Source organism: Ylistrum balloti, unplaced genomic scaffold (genome assembly GCF_031769215.1).
Source record: "Ylistrum balloti isolate Yb309-2 unplaced genomic scaffold, AGI_CSIRO_Ybal_v1 Utg370780, whole genome shotgun sequence".
NCBI classification, from domain to species: domain Eukaryota; kingdom Metazoa; phylum Mollusca; class Bivalvia; order Pectinida; family Pectinidae; genus Ylistrum; species Ylistrum balloti.
The window spans coordinates 296781-318199 of NW_026782456.1; the positions used below are offsets into that span (position 1 = coordinate 296781).

Consider the following 21419-nt stretch of genomic DNA (forward strand, 5'->3'; position numbering starts at 1 on the left):
AGGGCGATTAGAAAGGAAATGGGTCTGTCGTGGTTTAAAGGCTGTGCTGTAGTATTTGTACAGCTTGGATTTTACTGTTAAACAATATTACAAAGGTCACTGGCAATCACAGAAGCTAGGTGCTTAAAGTGTTTTTAAAAGTGAAAAAAAAATCACTGATACGATTCATTCATAGTGGGATTTAGCTGTGTTTACGTACTGTTATTTAGAATACTTCGCAGAAAGGGTACAGCTTTGACACAACCTCGTGTTTTATAAGCAGTAACTCAGTAATGAACACATTTCATTGGACACTACTCACAGATATATTGATGAAGAAAATATTAGTATGGAAGTATACAGTATATCGTCAACTGGACATGTGCTTTAAGAATTATTGTTGAATTCTTTATCAATCTGCTGTTGTGTTTTCGGGACATAGTTTGGTAACTATGGGCAATCGTCAATTGTGGATTTTGTATTCAGTCTAGAAGTCATTAATTTTGTTTACCTTTTGTTACTACAGAAGAAGAAAGAACTTGATACAGCTATTTTGCAGTGTTTGGTAATTTTGATAAAAGTTATCAACAATGTCATCTCAAATGTGTATCGACAGTTAAGTCTCACTACAGTATCAACAGAAGAAGCTAAGAGCAGCTTTATTTCGGACTTACCCATTATTTTAGAAGCATGTGGTCTGTGTTTTAGGGAGAATATGAGTTGTCTGTTGATGGACGTGGAAGGAATGAACTCTCAGGATGTGGTGCCAGTGACTGATGGTCAAGGTGATGACCAAGTGGTGGATACTGCTCAGGAAACGGTCAGTATGATGTTCAGGCACTTTGGACAACCATCTCTAGGTGCCTACTCCAGCTTGTTATCTTGACAACTGGCTGCAGCACTTAGACTATCTTAGCTTTCAGATTGGAAGTTGTCTGATGCGGAATTATCCAACCAATCTAAATTTTAGCTCAGTGACCTGTGTTTATCCTGCAACAAGCTCAGGGGACTAATACATTACGTTTTTCTCAATGTCAGGGTATGGGCTTATTACAGGACAATGAAATAGCTTTGTTTCATTATTTTGAGATGAGCCTGTATGAATGGACTGATTACCAAGCAGGGACTTATTGTCTGTTGATACAATATTTCAGATGAGGTTTTTCTGACACCCTACATCTGTAGACTGACTCCATCAGCAATTTTTCTACAAAACAAAATATAATTCATCCTGCGTTGTGTTGTTACTATGGTGATTTTGCTAGAAACGATCATGTATGTATCCATTATCCCTTTCAAAATTTGAAATCACTAATTCCTTAAAGTGTAAAGGAAATTTGAAGATTCACATTAGCAGCCTTCAATGACAGGCATTTTGCTCATAAAATCGTTGACCCGCTTTTAAATTGATAAAAAATAAGCAATTATTGTAATAGACATACTCAGCTTGTTAAATTGACTTGATAGGTGGTATATTTCTGTTAGCAGACAGTATTCCAGTCCATTTAGTTTGTGACTGGTGTAGGTTGCTTGTTTGTTGACAGTTTCCGCTTGACATAGTATCTCACACTGCCAATGTTAGGAAGGCGTGATAAATTGTTGAATTAGAGTCAAACATGATATATCTGATAACACTTATATTGTAGTAATTGAAAGTTTTTATCAGAAACATCTTGACACTAAATATTGCTCTATATTCTCCACAATAAATACTGGTTATGGAAACCTCTGGTCATGGAGAGGGGCATCATGATAAATATGTAGAATTTTTTTTTCATTATAGGTATCCTAGTAATAGCATTGGGTTCAAAATGTCTTCAACTATTCTAGATAAAACTGTTCCTGGTGATAACATCTGCTACAAATATGTACCACTTTCTAGATAATATATAGTAGATTTCAGGGACAGCATCCATCACAGAATACCTATTTTTTCCTAGATAATACATCAAAACAGACAAACAGTAAATTTGATGTTGTCCGCTGGTCATACCTCGGCTGTCTACCTGTCTGACAACACGCACATTACGTTGACACTCTATATCAATCTGGCCACCGTATACATGTATATCAATTCTGCCTCTGTATACCTGAAGGCACTTGATGGTACTTATAAACATAGATAGACACTCTCTAATCCTAGTATATAGGGGGATCGTCACAACTCCACGTAAAGAATACTGTTTCTGAAAAATGTTAGTTTGGTGAATTGGCTATAGCTGTATGTTTTACTGTACAGGTATTAGAGGTATGTGTGTTTTTTATTTCTGATCTTTGATATATTATAACACATTACAGTAAGGCTTTAAATGTATTCATCTATTATCAACATGGCACTTCAGACTTTCCTAGTATAGGTTATAGGTTAAGTAGAAAGTTTTTGAATCTAAAGAAACAAGGTGTCAGTTTTATTGCCAATTTTATTGCTTTAAACTCACACTATCCAAATCATTAGTAAGTGCAAAAAGATCACAAGTACAGAGGAAAATTAAGTTTTTAGTCCTCACCAGTTAGGAGGAAAAGTGCATATAGAAATGGAACCAGAAATAATTAAGGATGTCATAAAGGTTAACAACTCGTATAAGTTCTTGCCAGGTCTGGATTTTCTTCCTGTCTGGTCTATCATTAGGCTGCTGCAGGGTTGATTGTGATGAAATTACTTGTGAGGTGTGATGTAGTAATTTTGGTGTATATATCATTGTATGAATGTAAGTTGGTTAGTGTCAGAGCTGTAAAGAGAGGAATATAACAACAAAGATATGCTTGGTTCATATATAATACCAGGTACAATACATGTATTTCTCTTGATTCAAGGTCAGAGGACAGCACATCAGGGATGGTGATATTGTAGGAAAGTAATCCCAGTGGTCAACATATTACATCTGTCTTAAAGTCAGGGGGTGGGCTTATTACAGGAAAATAATCCCAGGGGTCAACGTAGTACATCTGTCTTTAAGTCAGGGGGTGGGCTTATTACAGGAAAGTAATCCCAGTGGTCAACATATTACATCTGTCTTAAAGTCAGAGGGTGGGCTTATTGCAGGAAAATAATCCCAGTGGTCAACGTGTTACATCAGTGTTAAACACTTAGATAACAATTGTTTTTGTAATTTTGCTAATGAGCAAATAGATATATGGGTGGGCTTATCAATGGATATGAGATTATTACAGGAAAGATAAATAACATTGATATAGATTACAGAAGTCATTTCTATTTATATAGTTTGCTGGAAGTGTGGATCCTGTAGCATGCAGTTCACAGATGGAAGATGATCGCATAGAAGCTGACCAAGGTCAAGATGTCAAGGACACAGAAGGTCAGAAAGTTTCTGACGAAGCAAAAATTTTGGAAAAGGAGGTGGTAGATTTAACAGTTGTTGATAAAGAAACAGACAATGACAGCACTATGTTGAAGGTGACAGTGGAGGTAGTGGACAGTTCTAATTCTACTGTGATGGAAACTGAGGTCAAAGGTGAAGTGCCAGTGACCTCACAAAGTGAAGAGAAAAATGAAGAGATTAAAAATGTACCTAAAGATAAAAGTGATACTGGACCAACAAAGAATAAATTTAAGTTCAAAAAGAAAAAGGAGGTGGAGAAAGTGGAGCACAAAAAACCAAATGTAAATGTGAAATCTCGCCTCGGGGATTATATTAAAGCTCCTCTGCCAGTAAAGGTTAAAGAGGAGGTGAAGGAACCTCCCAAACCAAAACAAAATACTGAAAGTAAGAAAAAAATTTCGAAGGAGGACACAGAAAAATCCAAACAAAATGGAGATGAGGGTGTGAGTGAGGAGAGAAACAGGCGTAAGAAAGTGGAAAAGGAACCGCCAAAGATTATCAAACGTACACCTCCGAAAAGTAAGTGGGGCAATATAATGTCACAAATAGAGGAAGACAAAGGCAAAGTGAAGCCCAAGGCTGAGGTGAAAAGTAAGTTAGAGACCTACCTCTCGACACCGGCCCCAACTCCTCCCCCTAAAAAAGAGGAAGTCGCTAAAGAGGTCAAATCTAAGGTCAAACTTCCAGCAGTGCCTAAACCAGATTACAGCAAGGTCAAGAGTAAGCTATGTCTGGGGCCTCCACCTCCTGTCATCAAACGTGACCGTTCTCCATCTGGAGGAGGGCGAGATCAATCTCCACGTTCTGGACGTGGCTCCAAGGGAGACAACAGTAGACGAACTTCCTCTGTCAGCACGGCTGGCAGTGTAGTGCCTAAACTCGATCTCAATGATTCGCTTGGCAGCAGTGTGTTGGATTCTGCTTTAAGTTCGGCTCGGAGCAGCCAATCAGAGGCAAGTCGGACTGATAAGACCGATGAAGAATCGAACACGCCCCGTCCTGGAAGTAAACCAGAAAGTAAGTATAAATTCTTGCTCAGAATACAAGGAAGGGGATTCATTATTTGGACAGAAGAGAAAATTGTCTATATAGGTCTATATAGATAGACAGTGTATGGGATTCTGGAATTAAGAAAGACAGCAAAGGACTTCAATAATACATTGTAAATAGAAGTATACACTGGTGAGGATTTGATCCAAGAACAGGTTCTTTGAGTGATGTTTCAACCCAAAACAACCAGAGGCTATAGGAAGGGTATGGATATGCTAGAAAAAACAGGTTCCGGATCAAATGTAGTCAGATTAGCAGACATATTTATAGTTGGACTGGTTAATTATCTAGGTCAATTGTTCCATCATAGGTAATTATTGACCTACTTAAGATCATAATCTAACCAATCAGGTGTGTCCTCAGACTGGTCAACTTGGTTTAGAAGAGCTGAAGTGAGGATTAGAGCTGTTATCAAGTTATGACAAAGTCAGAAAGTTTCACATCTCTCAGTTTGTACTCTGTGGATATATGCAGTTTTTTTTGTTGAGATTTGTGTTTCTGATGTATACCAATGATGATGGTTTTTATCCTATATCTCTACATTAACTGATGGTAGAGTTGAGTGGAGTCGCCTCAGGGTAGACCACTGATAAACACTTTACTGAAGCTCTGATGGACATTTAATTTGTCTAGTTTTGATGTCCAGGGGATAATAATGTTGTACTAGATAAACTGACCAATGATTGAGAGCTAGACGTAATAAACTGACCAGTGATTGAGAGCTGGACTGACCAGTATAAATGTCCGACATTTAATTAAATCATCCTTAATTTCTCTTGCATCGCTTTAAAACTTTAAAGTCAATAAATCAATAGTTTTCTTTGAATTTTCTGTACCTAATCCTCACCTTGTGTGACTGATCCATAAATGATTATGGTTAGAGCCTTATCTAAGTAATTTATCTTGTAAGTGTGATTTATTATGCTGAAGTATCAGCTGTACCTGAGTGCTTAATTTTAAGATTGAAACTTTTTTCAGTCATCAGCAGGTGGTTACTGTCAAATTTCCACATTGTATGATGTATATCTAAGTATATGTAAATTGAATTTAACACAAATTCAAACAAGTTTCATAATGAGAAACATCATTACACACAGGCCAAATCAGAGAAATTATCATTCAGATTCATAATTGGAATACTGAAAATCTCGGTGTGCTAGCAGGTTAATCATGTTCTGAAATGTCTAAAGTTTTGAAAGAAAGTATTAATTTTCAATATTTATATCAAATTTGGATGATGTTTCTCTAGAAACCTCAGTTTTGTAAATGAATCTCTTTTGCAAATAATAATAAGATATTTCTGTTAAACTAAATATAGAGATGTGCCATAGAGTTCACTGGTTTTCAGAACACACTTGTTAAACACAGGGAAAGTTATTTACGATATGAGAAAGTTGTACATATTTAAAGGAAAAAAATTGGTCTGGATCCATTTTGACAGATGTGATATATCTGTAAGCACATTCTGGATAATACAGGCTCTGCTGTAGACAAGCTACACTCTGTACCCAGAAATAAAGGCAAGCTACACTCTGTACCCAGAAATAAAGACAAGCTACACTCTGTACCCAGAAATAAAGACAAGCTACACTCTGTACACAGAAATAAAGACAAGCTACACTCTGTACCCAGAAATAAAGACAAGCTACACTCTGTACTCAGAAATAAAGGCAAGCTACACTCTGTACCCAGAAATAAAGACAAGCTACACTCTGTACCCAGAAATAAAGACAAGCTACACTCTGTACCCAGAAATAAAGGCAAGCTACACTCTGTACACAGAAATAAAGGCAAGCTACACTCTGTACCCAGAAATAAAGGCAAGCTACACTCTGTACCCAGAAATAAAGACAAGCTACACTCTGTACACAGAAATAAAGGCAAGCTACACTCTGTACCCAGAAATAAAGGCAAGCTACACTCTGTACCCAGAAATAAAGGCAAGCTACACTCTGTACACAGAAATAAAGGCAAGCTACACTCTGTACCCAGAAATAAAGGCAAGCTACACTCTGTACCCAGAAATAAAGGCCTAGAACACATGGAAATTCCAGAACGAGGTCGAAGTCCTCGCAGTCAGCCATGTTTAGTGCTTTACTCACTCTCTATAAACACTTGGGATATTGATTTTTCCTCTGTTTAGCATTTCTATGTTAATTATCGATTTTTGTAGTGTGTTTATTTAAGCATACATGACATAACAGAATTCAGTCCAGGATTTCCTGTCTGTAAACCCTGGTATAGGACTATACTGTTTCAGGGTATAGACACTGCATATCATTTACCAGTTTAAAATCCATCACTCTCAGACATTTTCAAATGTATGCAGGCAACTTGATACTGCTAGAACATTGTAATACCAGTAGAGAGAGTTAAACCATTTAGATCAATATTAAAAATTGATCAGGCTTATACTTTGTTTTTCTGGTACTATAATAATATGTCTGGCTATCTACTTCCCCGAGGGACGCTGTTACATATACATGGTGGTTGATCTGTCGGATATTTTATACACTCACGACCTCAGCTAGATCCTGCACTGTATATCTATACATCAAGTCTGACCAGTCGTTTACACAGCGATTAAAACAATCTCCTTGATAAGCTTTGTATGATCATAATCAATTATAACCATTTACCTTGAATTTTGTTTCTCAAATACTCGATAGAATCATTAATGGAAGGATTATAGGTTAAAATTTTCAGTAAGTAAAGTTAAAACGGTGTAGGTTGGTAATGATCATGTGACCTAATCTAATGTATTGATTTCTCATGTGGAGTATAATGGATTTAGCATTTAACACCTGTGATAAGGAGAAAATTTTATAGGTAAAAGGCTACTACTGTACAGGTAAAGGAACAGTCGAAGGAAGGGGAAAGATTCTCTGATCCATGGCTAGAATTTTCTACATCACAGAAAAATATGAATCTTTGTAATCAAACGCGGAACAGTAATGATTAGAAATGTAATATAAATATCAGCTGTGTAATGGAAGATACCTAAATCTATGTCTATACTTCCCATCATTATGAAATTATCTATAAGATCATAAATCTAAATCATATTAGAGGCAAAAGGATGATTAAAGATAAAAGTTCTTATATAAATACTACTGAGAAGATATCCTAAATTTTTTTATTGTTTGTGTTTGTACATAAAGCCACACAATTAGACTACCTGTATAACCCCAGCACTTCAAGATAAGACAGTAACACATCCACTTCTGTAGAAAATTTACTTTCATGTGATACATTTTTTTGTCAAAGGTGAAAAAAAAGTCCGTCATGATATATGATATTTTTATTATATGTCTGGTTCATCTTTTGAGAGAATAATGTAATTACATTTTGGCTAAAATAACAAAGATTTACTTTCTAAATCCAATTACTCTCTTGTCAAAGTATAATAAAACTATTAGAGATAAGTTGGCAAGATAACAAATTTCATTTGAATGTCTCATTCAGAAAGTGGCTTCAGGTTTCTGACTTATCTACGTTATTTATATTATTGGTAGGTAGAGGTTGGAATGAAACTGACTTTTCACCTGTTTATATGTACAGGTAATTTCAATTAGCCTACTTATATTAACCATTAACATATTTATACCATAATGTCACGCATCAGGTTCCCATGTTTGTTTTCTTAAATTGCAATTATAGGCCAGGTAGGTATTGCTTTCTAGACTGCTGTGTTATTGGCAGAGACTGATTGAGATCACTCAAGTGTTCCATGTTATATGTTCAAAATTATGTTCATCAAAATGTCATTATGTTTGCTGACAGCTTTATTAGGTACACTGTTTACTTCAAGGAATACATTTAATTTTGGAGTGCAAGTAGATATATATCAGTTATGCACTTGTTGAGGGTGATATGGCGTTATATGAACCCAAGAAAGAAGTAATGACTGAGAGGTATTCTCACTTCTGTCCTTAAACGGGAGGATATTAGACATTTATATACAGGTAAAGGTGTTGCATTATGGCATCTAGAGAGTACTGACATGTTGGTTTCTAAAACTAGCTACTTTGAGTTAATAATACTTATCATTGACATCAATGATAAGTGATGTCAGTGATAAATGATAATGATGTGTAAGAAATATTAGTGGTATTTGATATTAGAATTAATTAGTCCTTATAGTTGTACAGTTTTCCTGTTAGATGATAACCTTTGCCTGAAAAAGCGAACATCAGCTCTTACAATTGCTCAGATCTGCCTAGATGCATAAATAGCAATATACATTTATTGGAAAGTATATTTGATAAGTTAATATACAACACTACATTTTTCATAATATTTAAAGGAGAATTCAGGTAATGCATAGCATTTGATTCTAACAAAACTCATCCATCTAACAAAAAGAAGGAAATTGAAAAAAGGCAACAGAATCAACATCCTGGTTGTTATATATTGGTAGTCAGATCTCTGCAGGGTACTTATAGATATCAATTAGAGCTCCAATGAGGCAGGTAAACATGAAAAATAAAGAACAAAGCACCAGCCTCTAAATATTCTGGTTCATTCTGCTGTTTTTATATCTTAAAGGTTTGTCATGCAAAAGTGTTTTTGATACCCATTGTGTGTTAGTTTCTACTAGAATCTAGATTGTCTGGTTTCTTAGCAAATTTTCTAACATGTAAACAAAATGTTCTGAATGTTAGAAGGAAAAGCTTAAAATCTATGGTGACTTAAATATTTACAATTGCTGTTGTAGACCCTGCAGTGGCTTTGATTCGACGAGAACGACACGACAGTTCATCTAGTTCAGTGTCTGACAGTTCACAGGTAAGGACATCATTCCTTACCTCCTCACAGCAGTTGGAGATTACTCCCAATCATTTCTTCCTCCACACAGCAGTGGGACATTACCAACAATCATTTGCTACTTTCCCCAAATAGTGTGAGATTACCCTAATCATTCCCTTCCTCCCCACAACAGGGAAGATTACTCCATGAGAGACTACTTTCCCACATCAGTGGAAGATTACTCCATGAGAGATTACTTTCCCACATCAGTGGAAGATTACTCCATGAGAGACTACTTTCCCACATCAGTGGGAGATTACTCCATGAGAGACTACTTTCCCACATCAGTGGGAGATTACTCCATGAGAGACTACTTTCCCACATCAGTGGGAGATTACTCCATGAGAGACTACTTTCCCACATCATTGGGAGATTACTCCATGAGAGACTACTTTCCCACATCAGTGGGAGATTACTCCATGGGAGACTACTTCCCCACATCAGTGGGAGATTACTCCATGAGAGACTACTTTCCCACATCAGTGGGAGATTACTCCATGAGAGACTACTTTCCCACATCAGTGGGAGATTACTCCAATGAGAGACTACTTTCCCACATCAGTGGGAGATTACTCCATGAGAGACTACTTTCCCACATCAGTGGAAGATTACTCCATGAGAGATTACTTTCCCACATCAGTGGGAGATTACTCCATGAGAGACTACTTTCCCACATCAGTGGAAGATTACTCCATGAGAGATTACTTTCCCACATCAGTGGGAGAGATTACTTTCCCACATCAGTGGGAGATTACTCCAATGAGAGATTACTTTCCCACATCAGTGGGAGATTACTCCAATGAGAGATTACTTTCCCACATCAGTGGGAGATTACTCCAATGAGAGACTTCTCCTACTAAAGCTTGAATGATAATTCCTCAATCACACACATCTTCTTCTCAGGAGTGGGAGACTAACTCTTCCCACTTTAGTGCCTTTTTTTAGATCTGTAAGCTTTTGCAGTTTCCAAACAAAATTATACAGCACCACAGGAGTTACCTCCCTTTAACTTTCAACACGGTTCTATCATCACTGTATTGATTCCTTTACTCTCAATGTATGCCAAAGTATATCTGACCAAAATATATTTTAAAGCAAAGCTGTGCTCTTCTTTTTTTGATTTCTCAAAACTGAAGGATTTATTCTGGTCCTCAGAATAGCTAAAGCCTTGCATCTGTTATTTCTCTGATTTGTGATACATCAACTTGTTTATTTCAGGGCTCTGTGAAGGTGATGAATGCTAAGAACTTGAAGATTTCCGAGTCTATTCCGACACGGCGGAAATCCATGCCCGCTAAAAGCAGCATCCCCCCTCCCATCAGATGTGAGTTGGTGGTAATATAGGTATACTGATATAGAAATTAACAAATGCTCTCACCTATAGCATAGCAGGTGGTACTTGGAACATCTCCTTTAATCAATGCTGCTTTCATGTAATAATTCAATATTACTCACTATTAGTTTCTAAGACTAAACCCCAAGTCTAGCCTGCAGTTGGAATGTAGATTTTGCCAATCAAGGCCTTATGCTTGGTCCTTAGCACATGGGAAAGGAATTTACTGATTTATAGAGACAGATGGATTGGTGTAAGGTATACTTCTTGATTTAATGAGCTATACACTCAGTTAAATATAATAGGTATCAATGGCATTTATACACAAATGAATTTCTTTTGAGGAAGCCAACATGAGAATTAATTTTAAAGTCCAGGTAATTTCTGGTTACAACTTCAATAGATATATCAGGTATTAAGAAAGAATTCTTGATGAATTGAAATTGGCTGTGAGAATGTATTAATGTTTTTAATTAAAATGATAATGAAGTATTTCACAGGAAGTTGTAATTCAATTATAAAAACCGTCTACAGCAGGCAGTAGCCTATGTATTTTAGAGATTGTATCACTACGGGTTCTGTTAAACGGTTATAAACAACTCTGGTAGCACATCAACATGGACTTCTTCGCACCTCAGCTCAGCACTTTTTACCGCTTTCTGTGGTGTTGCACTCTTCAAGTAGCTTGATGACTTGATGCAGTAAGCTTGTGAAGACAGCAGAACATGTCATGTAAAAAGGAGATGAGTGAAAGAGAGAATATTTTGAGATTATGTCGGGGTGCAACAGATTGGTGTAGGCTTTGCATTTGTATTAACAAACTGCAGCATACTCATATTTTTATACATTTGTATTTTTGTAACATTGCATGGAACATCTATTGTCATGTGCCAAAAAACATTGAAAACACATTTCTAAGTTGAGAAAAATGTAAATCATGGTTTGGTTGCTTGTATATTGTAAAATTATTTCATATACAACCGTATAAAGAATCGATGGTATGGCCCAATATTGGTACTGGATCCTATCAAGATACGTATGTTTAAAGTTATTTATTGTGGATCATGTTTTAAATTGTGTCTATCCAAAACAAGGAAGAGAGCAACATGACAGTAGATATGGTGTATGGTATTTAATTGCATGTCCTTGGTTCTATAGCCCCCAAGGCGCTGTCACCAGCTCGCCCCACCTCAGGAAAACGTCTGTCATCCACTGATGCACAAACAACCAACAAATCTACCAATAACATCACTAACAAAAAGTCTGGGGTTTCCTCACGAACCCCCAACAAACAAGAAGTCGTTACCAAGTCCAGTACATCTCAGAAACAAAATGGTAAGTATTAGGAGTAACATTTGGGACATGGAAGTCACTTGTGGAACTTTCCAAGCCCACATGGGACATGGAAGCCACATATGGGACTCTAGAGGCTCTTGCGGGACTTAGGAGCCACATGTGGAACTAGGTACCCAGGCAGAGCTCATATGCAGTCCGTTTCTAATGGGTTATTCAGGGTTGAGAAAGTAGGCATGTTGAAGTTATCTCCCTTAGTATAAAAATGTACTATATAAAAAAAATATATATATGACCTATGTATTTCAGAGATTGTATCACTACAGGTTCTCTTAAACTATAAAAAACAACTCTGGCAGCACATCAACATGGACAGCTTCATATCTCATGTATATATTTGTGTGTGGGTGGGTGTGTTTGTGGGTGTGTTTGTGTGTTGTGTGAGTTGTGTGTGTTGTGTGAGTTGTGTGTGTTGTGTAAACTTTAGTATCAGTGTTTCAATACATCTTCTATATTTGTCGACACAATATTATCATTGTTGTAAATTAGTTCTACTAGATCATTATGGAAGAGGTTTTATGCTGTTCCAAGCTTATAACCATTCAGTCAAGAAATGTGAAAAAGATGAGAAGTTCCTACTGGGAGAGAGCATGTGTTCCCCATTTATACTCTGGACATACACACTAATCTGACTGCCAATTTCATGCCTTGAAGATGATGATTTGAGCTGGGGCATGTTAAACATGTGCTTAAGTATTCACACTACCTTTACCATTTGGCCTGACTACTACTTAAGTACTTTCCCTTGTCGTCATTTGATAGAGTTGAGGTGTGTAATAAAATATACATTTAAATTAATCCCATCAGACACTATAACATCCTAGACCGAAACAGCAGGTATCCCTTATCGCAATCTTATCCAGTTTTCCTGTAATTTCTTCTCTAAAGAATGCAAATAAGTTTTTGAAAATTAGAATAATAGGCCATATTAGTCAAAAAGGACCAAAAGCACACTTTTTTGAGTTATTCCTAGTAAAGTGGAAAAATAAAAAGGAATTTTAAGGGGTACAAAACATGTACATCTGTGATGTTGAATGAGGTCAGAAGTAAAGAGAAATTATTAAAGTAATATTTGTTCAGAAAATAAATAAGATATAAAAATGAAGATTTTCAAGATATCACAATAAAGAACAGTTGTTATAATTGAAACACCCATTCATATTAAAGATAGATGATATTTCCTAGTGTCTGTCCTGACTCATATTACAGTGCTCTGCACTCGCTACTGAAGATTGAGGATGTAAACTATTAGAGTAGTTTGCTCTGTTAACAGGTTCAATTGTCCAGAAAGTCTGGGGGATGGCAACTAGGGATTTGTTTGTTGTAAGCCCCACACTTATCTGTAGTGGTTATAAGTTATTGGGAGAGGTATCAGGGAAATGTTTCCTTTTGATATCTAATGAAATAAGCATGTCTCCCAAATCTTCCTGTCTGGTTTTAATGACAACAAAATGGCTGTTATTTTATCAACTTGACTCATTTCCTTTAAAAAATAGAAATTATTGTTTGTTCTTTTCATCAATATTAATAACATTCCTTTGTTTGATCAGGGTAGAAATGACAGTGAATTAATTGATAAAGTACTCATTAAAAAAGGAAAGGGAAGGAAAGGAGAAATTATGGTAAATGGGAGAAGAGGGAGTACGGCAGTGGGTGGGACTGATGGAGAAGTAGTGGATAGATGTAGAGAGAGAGAGAGGGGGGGGGGGTGTAGAATTGACCGGCGGGGAAGATGGAGGGGGTGTAGAATTGATCGGTGGGGTAGATGGAGGGGGTTTAGAATTGATCGGAAAGGTTAGATAAAGGGGGTTTAGAATTGATTGGAAAGGTTAGATGGAGGGGGTGTAGAATTGATCGGAAGTGTTAGATGGAGGGGGTGTAGAATTGATCGGAAAGGTTAGATGGAGGGGGTGTAGAATTGATCGGAAAGGTTAGATGGAGGGGGTGTAGAATTGATTGGAAAGGTTAGATGGAGGGGATGTAGAATTGATTGGAAGGGGTAGATGGAGGGGAATGTGTAATTGATTGCAAGGGTACAAGGAGGGGGTGTATAAGTTAAAGGGTGGTATAGAGGGAGGGAATGGAGAAGTGATGGGAAGAGGTAGAGGGAGTGGGTGGAAAAGTAATGGGGGAGGGGAAATAGGAGGGGGTCTAGAAGTGATAGGGAGGGGTAGAGGGAGATGGGGAGGGGGTTTAGTAAAAAGGAGAGAATGGAGATGTTATGAGACAAGGAATGTTAATCTGTAATTTCCTGATGGAAAGCAACAAGAGGTATCCTTGAAGTGATCTTCAACCTAAACATGTGCCATTATTTGAGTTTTTCCTACATTTAATGTCGAGTGGTATATCTTAAATACCATATGGCTTACCGAATTTTAAACTTTCTCTATTGAAAACTGAAAAGTAATCACATGTTTGGACTGAAGGAGAAACCAGCTGTGATATCAAGTTTTTAAAAGTCCTGTGAATTGTCACCAGATAGACGTCCTGTAAATTATACAGCCTTATCAGTTAAGTAAATGTTGTCTATTTAGACACAATATATTCATGTATACGTCAGGAAAAAAATCAATGGTTCAAAGGGGGCTGTTCTTTGTCTGTGATAACTAAGTTTGTTAGGATTGGGTGGTCCCATAGTCTGCTGGAAGCATGTTTTATTTCTTAAATGCCATAAAGACATTATCAGGATGGTATATAGAACTGGTTATATTGCTGTTTGTGTAATGACAGTCTAACCATTTATCTATATAGTTAAAAAAAATTGGTTCTGCTCAAGAAAGTGTACCCTAGTCACAGGTGAAAAAATTGAAATCCATTGATTATGTTCATCCACACCTGGATGAGTTTGAAAACTAAATCTGACTTGGAACGTTTTGGGTAGATGTACCCTGAGTAAAACCAGACCTATTCACCAGTATTAAGGGCAAACATTTCTTATCCATCTCTAAATGTCAGACCTGGAATATGGAGTCCACAGAACTTATGTAATGTTTCTGTTTGATAAAAGTGTTCCATTGTGTGGTTGATTGTCTGGGTGTAGTGATCTCTGCCATTTATGTACAGACTGTTATAGATATGGTCCAAGTACCTATGACTGGTCAATATTTTAACACTGATGAGTGGTCAGTATTTTAAGCTGTTTTTAAAGGCCTTCATTGGTTTGGACATCGTCTAGTCAACAAATGATCTCACCACAGCCTTAAACAGTACATCGAATTCTTGTGTTCATTTTTCATTCGGATTTTTGTGATTTTTAATGGAGAGTTCAGGTATATAAAAAGAATAACTGTTTTGGTCACCGTAAGAGAAATCTTGTTGAGTTTGTCTTCCTGATATGACAGAAGATGAATTTGACAACTCAACAGTCCTGTTGTCACATGACTTGATGGTCTGTGTGAGATGAGAAATATGGTGGTCAAATTAATGGTGAACAGTATGGAATGTTGAATCTGACAGTCAGTCGTAATAAAGGTCATCCTATGCTGGCAATTGTCCGAAGGAACTGTGACCAGTTTTCAAATGGTCAGTATTTGATGTTACATCTATAAAAAATTTCCAAATGGTCATCGTCTTCTTGTGGAAGGTGGTAGTAAGATTTCATGATGACCAGTCTGTGACACCATGAGGGTCAGTGACCTTGAATGGCTGACCTTGGTGGACAGAGGCTACCATTATTTTGCCTTTGTTTCGGGATGCTACCTTATGATTTTGATGGTCCACTGGCTGACAGAGTGGTCGTGTCCTAGTTCCCTTGACCACTATGATAGTGAAGGTAAGTATTGGGGTAATCAATATGCGTCACTCAAAAAAGTTACATTCATGTTTTTGACAAGATTGAAAACTATTTAGCATGTTCAGTTTTTGGGTTCCAACACCTACAGATAAAAAAGGACATCATTGCTGTAATGTTGACTCCTTGTTATCTGTTCGATTTTTTCCTGCCAAGTCCTGAGAAGATATTTCTGTTTCTGCGGCAACATTTTCACTTTTTTTAGACCACAGGTGTTAGCTACTGATTAGAGTTGTTCCTCATTCACTATTTTTATCTGTGAAGGTCAAAGGTTATAACATGTACTGTTTTCTCACTTGATTGCATGTTGGATTTGTAGTAAGGCTGACAATGCTTTTCGAAAACAACTTTGTCTTCAGAACCACACATCATAGATTCAAGAAAACTTCTTTAAAAAAATCTTTCTTTATACATAGAAAGTGCAGAAAAGTTATAGAATACAAGCTTTTTAGATGATGTAGAAGCAATTAAGATATTGTTGGATCAAATAGATTAGTTTGAACAATCATGGATAATTGGAAATTTAATAAAAGCTTCAACGGGCAGTTACTTTCTGGAAGAGGAGAGGTGCAAGTATGTTGTAGGTCATGTTGATTTAAACCAGTTCTGATCATTGCAGTCACAGTTGTGAAAGGAGAAATGTAGAAGGTTAGCAAATGATACGTATTTAACATTCTTAATTGTGGGTAAGAAATTAATGTACAGAGGTCATGTGAGGACAGTTGCATACTTTTAGTTCCCTTGTTGTTCAAATACTGATTGGAAAATTGTATCATTAAAGGGTTTCCTTGGAGTTAAATCTGCCATACATTTACCATCATGTCTCCAGAGCTATTTAATTACCATCCCTACTTTGAAGGTACAACAAGGTTAAGGGAAGGGGAGGTTCTTGAGAAACTAATTGTAAGGACCCTAATCTCTATCTGCTATATCCTGTCCCAGTTGAGGGGTGCAGATAAACCTTTGATTAGAATGACTGATTTAATCTTTCATTGGGCTCTAATTTACTGCTGGTGCTGTCTCCCAAGTATGGAATTGGTAGAAAATGTAGGCAAGGCTTAGTGGCCAAGTTTAATCTAGATTTATTGTGTATATTCCAGAGTTTGTTTCTTATTAACACTCAAATCCATTCAAAATGGGCAGGTCTGTCTAGGATAGGGGTGTTTCAATCTGGTTTTTGTTCATCTTGTAAATGTTGTGGATGTTTGTATGATTTCAAAGTTATTTTTAGTAACATTAATTGGTTCCATGTGTAAGATCTGGTGTACAGGTTTGTGTGAGAAGTTGCTAGGCAATGTGGAAATGTCTTTGTTTAAAATTAAGGTAACATTTATATATATATATATCGTCATGATTCCTTACATTACAAAAACATGTGCACAAGTTGATTTTACCAAATAGAATCCAATTTTATTTTCAAATAGTATTCTTGGGAAAATTTCAGGAAGATTGCAAGTTTCTATCAATGCAATATGATTTAATTAGAAAGTAGGAAAGTGTTTGTGATCTCTAATGTATACAGTGAAGGCTGTTCATTTGAAACAGGTTCTGTTTTCTTGCTATTTCAGACTGATTGAAATTGCAAAAATATACAGTTGAAGATAAAATTATATAGAGAAAACCAGAGATCAATCTATGATTGAAAAATACTTACGTTTTGCTTTAAACAATTAGTAAAGCACTGAAATTTTACTCATGGATGGCCTGGTTTGGGCTAATTAACAGGTATAAAATTTCATGCTTGTCTTATATTGAACTGGTGTCCATGTATACAGACATAACTATCTTTTTCTAAGATTTTCGTTCAATCTGGAAACGTCCTCTGGGTATTTGATATCACACTTTCTTTATTGACTGCAAAAATTGCAAACCTAACTATACAGTAGACAGAGAAAGAAACCTTACAGTGTACCAGCAGTACTAATAGCAGTATGGAGTTTTCATCAACATTTTACTTAATGTTAAGTTAGGGAGCCTGTGAGTTTTTGTAATCGTGTAAAGTATCTGTAAATAACATTTCAGTACTTGACACCAAACTTTCCGGCAGACAAACTTATTGTCCGGGCATCTTAACTTAACTCCCCAGATTCCTACTGTAACTTCCCAAAGGATGAGATTCATTAAGGCTATTAATGTCAAAGTGAAATGCTCGTCAGCTGTTTTCGAAGCTGCCTTCATCACAGAGGTAAACATGACAGCTTAGAGTTCATTAATGTAACTTGGTAATAACGTTAACTTGAATCACCGCCCCTTAATCTTCCCCTGTTTTTTTCCCTTTATTCTGAACAACATTCATTTGTTTTGTAAACCTCCAGATCTACCTAGGTCAAATGTTGGTACAGAGATGTTTCTTATTATATGTGAATATAAAACAATCATCATTGTCTTTACTCCATCACAACCCTTGACCTTTTTGTGAGAATATCATCTGAGTTGTTTGTAGGCAAAGCAGCTAAGAATACTTAAAATAGCATTTTCTGCTCTGGGTTCCTATAAGAGACAAAGAAAACATTCATTTTAGTAGTGGAGAAATCGGAGCTTTTCTCTTTTCCTTCCTAACATAAACACGAAACTATTCTGTGTTTTCACTTGATTGACTAGCAATGGGCCCACCACATGTTAAAGAATTCACATATATGTCAGGGGGCCTAAGGTTGGGGAGGTAGAATTAGCTATCCCCACAAGTGTCTGTGGGGTTAAGGCAAGCAAACCTAGGATTAATGAGGTAGAATTATCACCCATTTACCCCTCCCCACTAGTGTGTGAGGTGATGGGGGCAGGCAAACCTAGGAATGATGAAGTAGAATTATCACCCAATTACTCCTCCTCATTTGTGTGTGGGTTGATGGGGGCAGGCAAACCTAGGATTGATGAAGTAGAATTATAGCCCAATTACCCCTCCCCACTAGTGTGTGAGGTGATGGGGGCAGGCAAACCTAGGATTGATGAAGTAGAATTATCACCCAATTACCCCTCCCCACTAGTGTGTGAGGTGATGGGGGCAGGCAAACCAAGGATTGATGAAGTAGAATTATCACCCAATTACTCCTCCTCATTTGTGTGTGGGTTGATGGGGGCAGGCAAACCAAGGATTGATGAAGTAGAATTATCACCCAATTACTCCTCCTCATTTGTGTGTGGGTTGATGGGGGCAGGCAAACCTAGGATTGATGAAGTAGAATTATCACCCAATTACCCCTCCCCACTAGTGTGTGAGGTGATGGGGGCAGGCAAACCAAGGATTGATGAAGTAGAATTATCACCCAATTACTCCTCCTCATTTGTGTGTGGGTTGATGGGGGCAGGCAAACCAAGGATTGATGAAGTAGAATTATCACCCAATTACCCTTCCCCACTAGTGTGTAGTGTTGGGGGCAGGCAAACCTAGGATTGATGAAGTAGAATTATAGCCCAATTACCCCTCCCCACTAGTGTGTGAGGTGATGGGGGCAGGCAAACCTAGGATTGATGAAGTAGAATTATCACCCAATTACCCCTCCCCACTAGTGTGTGAGGTGATGGGGGCAGGCAAACCAAGGATTGATGAAGTAGAATTATCACCCAATTACTCCTCCTCATTTGTGTGTGGGTTGATGGGGGCAGGCAAACCAAGGATTGATGAAGTAGAATTATCACCCAATTACCCTTCCCCACTAGTGTGTAGTGTTGGGGGCAGGCAAACCTAGGATTGATGAAGTAGAATTATAGCCCAATTACCCCTCCCCACTAGTGTGTGAGGTGATGGGGGCAGGCAAACCTAGGATTGATGAAGTAGAATTATCACCCAATTACCCCTCCCCACTAGTGTGTGAGGTGATGGGGGCAGGCAAACCAAGGATTGATGAAGTAGAATTATCACCCAATTACTCCTCCTCATTTGTGTGTGGGTTGATGGGGGCAGGCAAACCAAGGATTGATGAAGTAGAATTATCACCCAATTACTCCTCCTCATTTGTGTGTGGGTTGATGGGGGCAGGCAAACCTAGGATTGATGAAGTAGAATTATCACCCAATTACCCCTCCCCACTAGTGTGTGAGGTGATGGGGGCAGGCAAACCAAGGATTGATGAAGTAGAATTATCACCCAATTACTCCTCCTCATTTGTGTGTGGGTTGATGGGGGCAGGCAAACCAAGGATTGATGAAGTAGAATTATCACCCAATTACCCTTCCCCACTAGTGTGTAGTGTTGGGGGCAGGCAAACCTAGGATTGATGAAGTAGAATTATAGCCCAATTACCCCTCCCCACTAGTGTGTGAGGTGATGGGGGCAGGCAAACCTAGGATTGATGAAGTAGAATTATCACCCAATTACCCCTCCCCACTAGTGTGTGAGGTGATGGGGGCAGGCAAACCAAGGATTGATGAAGTAGAATTATCACCCAATTACTCCTCCTCATTTGTGTGTGGGTTGATGGGGGCAGGCAAACCAAGGATTGATGAAGTAGAATTATCACCCAATTACCCTTCCCCACTAGTGTGTAGTGTTGGGGGCAGGCAAACCTAGGATTAATGAGGTGGAATTATCACCCAATTATCCCTCCTCACTAGTGTGTGGGATGATGGGGGCAGAGACAGACCGAGGATTGATGAAGTAGAATTATCACCCAGTTACCCCTCCTCACTAGTGTGTGGTTTGATGGGGGCAGGCGAACCTAGGATTAATGAAGTAGAATTATCACCCAATTACCCTTCCCCACTAGTGTGTGGTTTGATGGGGGCAGGCGAACCTAGGATTAATGAGGTAGAATTATCACCCAATTACCCTCCCCTCTCCACCAATGTGTGGATGATTGAGGACAACCAAACCTAGAGGAGTTAGGGAGGTAGGATTTGCTCCTATTATAACCTATGCTAATCAATAGTTGAAGGATGCAGGCAAGCCTAATGGTTAAGAGGGTAGGAACAAGGCACCCTCTTGTCATAAAGAATACAGGAGTCCTAGGCTTTGGAAGGTGGGACAAATGATCAGGATCCAATATGTCATTGGAGCTCAGATTTTAATAAAGGACGGATAGTCAGGAAAGGATATATAAGTTGATAGCATGAGTATTACTATGGGGCATGTTTTGGTGATCCATTAATAGGTGGGAAATCTGTCCTGCTGAGGAGGATGGTGGAAGATACATCCTCAATCTCCACCATAGAGTGGTATATGTTTATAAAGAAAGGAGGCGTCTAATTGATGGAAGATAATTAATCACAAAGTTTACAGAAATGGTTTTATGCTAGTGTTTATTGGATAAAGAATAATAATAAAGACCCTTGCTGGGGTCCAGGACCAGTGATAGCCATGGGCTTTAATGAGAAACATTCTGAAGTTGATGTGAATTGATAAAAAAAAAATATTGTAACTAGGATGTTGAAAATCCAGAATTAGTTCTGCCAGGAAAATCACAGTACATCACATCTGTAAAGATAGAGATAGCTAACTCAGCAGTCTAAAGAGACAGGCAGGAAGCCCTATCTGGGGTCAATAAGGATCACACCCACTTCCTTTGGAATCAGGGTTCCACTGTAGGCTGGTAACACTCTCCCAAGTCAAACTTATCCAACAGACAGCCTTGTCTCTCCTCCAGAACCAGTGTTTTATGGTGACTAAAGTTTGGAATGGCTTCTGTTTAATGTTGCTGAAGGACATATCCCTCTCACTATATACCATATCTGACGGAATTTATGGGGATTTCAGTGATAAGTGCTGTATATCTGTCTGTTCTTCTGACAGGATGCAAGTCAGTACTATTTGTGCATGTTGCACAAGTCT

The 21419-nt window shown here is 37.8% G+C and overlaps 1 protein-coding gene across 2 annotated transcripts in view; it reads left to right on the forward strand.

Moving 5' to 3' along the window:
- LOC132558354 (microtubule-associated tumor suppressor 1 homolog) overlaps positions 1 to 21419 on the forward strand; it is a 60773-nt gene that overhangs the window by 1506 nt on the left and 37848 nt on the right. For both annotated transcript variants that reach the window (XR_009554542.1, XM_060222901.1), the window contains exons 2-6: positions 688 to 799; positions 3203 to 4337; positions 9088 to 9158; positions 10398 to 10503; positions 11671 to 11847. Coding sequence is in view for 1 of the 2 variants with exons in the window: in XM_060222901.1 (XP_060078884.1) it covers positions 695 to 799; positions 3203 to 4337; positions 9088 to 9158; positions 10398 to 10503; positions 11671 to 11847 (1594 nt within the window). In the remaining variant the exon portion in view is untranslated. The remainder of the gene's footprint in view (positions 1 to 687; positions 800 to 3202; positions 4338 to 9087; positions 9159 to 10397; positions 10504 to 11670; positions 11848 to 21419) is intronic.